We start from the raw sequence: 2,839 nt of genomic DNA on the forward strand, positions 1-2,839 counted from the left end.
TTTACGGGATCATCACAACTTTATTTCCTATCAGTCTTTGCTGCGCCTCTAGCAGTTATTAATGAGCATTTAGCATCTCAGATGGTCAGTGTGTTTGTTTCATTGGCTTATAAAGTGCTAGTTCAATGGACAGTTCAATTTCAGATAACTCATTAACTCATTGCTTTATCCTATTAAATATGATAAATATAGATTTATTATAAATTTAAAATATCCATATAATACAATAAATAAATAAAGCTGATATCAACAAAGCATCTCTCAATTCTGAAAAAAAATCCATTCCTACTGTAAGGCTCAATTATTTTTTTTAGAAATAATGTATGAAGGCATGCACCTACCTTTACAATCTGAAAACTTTACTTGGAACAGTTTTAGCACCTGTTTGTATAACAGCAAGCTCAACCCTTCTCAGTTCCTTCATGAAAAAGTTTTGACTTTTAAGTGAAGCTGTTCATTGTTTGGTTCTTTGCCCTATTTCTTAAATCCTAAGTTAGTAAGTCTCAGAAATGATTTTGAAGCCATGTCCTTTGTGACTTCCATGTGTCCCTGTTTGATGAACCAGAAAAACACAGAAAATACATTGGGATGTGTTTGAAAATATGCTGAGTTGTCTGTTTGAAAGCAGCAGAGGGCTCTCCTGACATCCCTCAGGCTCACTAGACCTTCGTTCCTCAACAGCAAGCATCTGAGGTGAGCGTGTGTGAAGTTCAGGTCGGGTGCTGGCCATTGTGTGTGAGGGGCTGGATCTTCTCTAGAGAAACATCAGTGTCGTAGTCCAATATGACCGACAGGGCTGGGGACAGCTTCTCTAGGGGTTTGGCTATTCCACCTGCCTCCTCCTTTTTCAGGTCCTCGGCAGAGCCCACGGCATGTGGGATCAGGTACACCAGATTGCTCTCCTTGGAGATGGAGCCTCGTGGCTCATGATGGCTGGAAAACACCACAGCCCCATTATTATTGATGCTAACTGTCTCTATCGCATTATTTGCTGTCGGGCAAAGTCTGTAGCATCCTAAGAGAGTTGAGAACGCCTTCTGAAAATCAGCATTGAAGGCATAAATGATGGGATTCAAGGAGGAATTAGCCCAGCCGAACCACACGAACACGTCAAAGGTGATGGAATCAATGCAGAAGGGCTGGGCTTCTCCAGCCTGGCAGAAGGGCACCATGCAGTTGGAGATGAAAAAGGGGAGCCAGCAGCACACAAACACCCCCATGATCACCGACAGGGTCTTCAGCACTTTGGTCTCCCTTTTGAAGGACATCTTAAAGGAGCTGTCTGACTGAGAGCACTCAGCAGGGTTTCCATTCCCTGTGGTGGTCTGGCAGTTCTTGGCGTGGACGGCTGCCCTTTCCAAGGCCGAGATACGGCGTATCTGTTTCTGGGCAATCCTATAGATACTGGTGTAGGTGACGATCATGATAGCCACCGGGATGTAAAAGCTTATTAGAGAGGACGAGATGGCATAGGTCCTGCTCAACCTGCTGTCACAGTTGTCCTCAGCCTCTTCCAGGAAAGTGGCATTGCCCTCAAAGAGATCGGTGGGTTTTGCCTTGTGCCAGCTGAGCTGCACTGGGATGAAGGAGATGAGGACAGACAAGGTCCACGCCACACTGATCAGGATGAAGGCTGCCTTGGGAGTCATCTTCCTCTCGTACTGGAAAGGGCTGGAGATGGCCCAGTACCTGTCCACGCTGATCACGCAGAGGTTGAGAATGGACGCCGTAGAGCACATGATGTCGAAGGCCACCCAAATGTTACAGAAGGACCCAAAGGGCCAAAAGCCAGCGATCTCGGCCACGGCTTTCCAGGGCATGACCAAGACAGCCACCAAGAGATCTGACACAGCTAAGGAGATGACGAAGAAGTTGGTCACCTTGGACCGCAGGTGTCGGAACCTGATGACAGCAGCGCAGACCAGCGTGTTGCCCAGGAGGGTGGACAGGATGAGCACGGACAGGAAGCAGGCGGTGAGGATGCGGAAGGAGAAGTCTCTCTCCACCACCAGCCCGGCCCCATCCATGGTAGAGTTGTTCAGAGCCATCTTCCAAGAGGAAAGCACATTGGGGCTGGACACTCCTCAAGTTCCTAGGCAAGGACAGGGGGTCAGTTGGACATCCAGGAGTCCTCACTCACCAGACAGCCCCTGGCACAGCCCCAGTTGCTCCCCTGGGTGGAGGACCTCACCAGCATTCCATCAGGGGAGCTTCCCCGCTGCTTTCCAAGTCAAGCCCATGCAAGTCTCCGTGGTTCTCTGACTGTCTTCAGATTCTCCGGCTCCAGGTCACTGTCGTGAACACCAGTGGGTCCCTAGATTCCCTGAGAAAAGCTCTGGCTTTTAAGCATATTTTAAAAAGTCCACCCAGAGATTCCGGGCCTCTGCGTGCCAGTCAGTTGCAATCACGTTGCAGGACTCTTCCCTCTCTGCCCGTGACAGACAAGTCTTCTCTTTGGAGACGCAGCCGAAAATGCATGTCTCGCTCCCCCAAGCCCCTGTCTCCTCCGCAGCTGTCTAAATGCCCTAAAAAGCAAAGGAAAAACACACAGTCATTCGCCAAGACCTGAGCAGATCACATCTTTGCCCACGTCAAACCTAATCTAATCATTTGCTGGGCAACTGTGTCAAGGCTACCTACCTTGCCTGGAGGTTGTCTTTCTCTCTCAAAGCCCCCCGGAGCTCGGAAAGTGGACTTCACCGGGCCCAGCGGGAAGCGGGAAGCGTGCTGCGTCTAGCCAGCCAGCTGCGCGCAGCTGGAGTTCGGCTCCATAGCGCAAAAATCACCCCGCTGATTTGGGAAAGGGATGCCGCCGAACCAGGCCGCCAGAGAACCTGTG

General features: G+C 49.8%; 1 protein-coding gene across 1 annotated transcript; it reads right to left on the reverse strand.

The window, feature by feature from the left end:
• Nucleotides 1-710: 710 nt before the first annotated feature.
• On the reverse strand, nucleotides 711-2,048 carry DRD1 (dopamine receptor D1; the record flags this gene model as incomplete). Its single annotated transcript, XM_080699406.1, has 1 exon — nucleotides 711-2,048. One exon carries the CDS (start codon nucleotides 2,046-2,048, stop codon nucleotides 711-713), a length of 1,338 nt encoding a protein of 445 aa, XP_080555532.1.
• Nucleotides 2,049-2,839: the final 791 nt, after the last annotated feature.

This window comes from Muscardinus avellanarius (genome assembly GCF_963383645.1).
Source record: "Muscardinus avellanarius genome assembly, chromosome: 7".
Taxonomy (NCBI): domain Eukaryota; kingdom Metazoa; phylum Chordata; class Mammalia; order Rodentia; family Gliridae; genus Muscardinus; species Muscardinus avellanarius.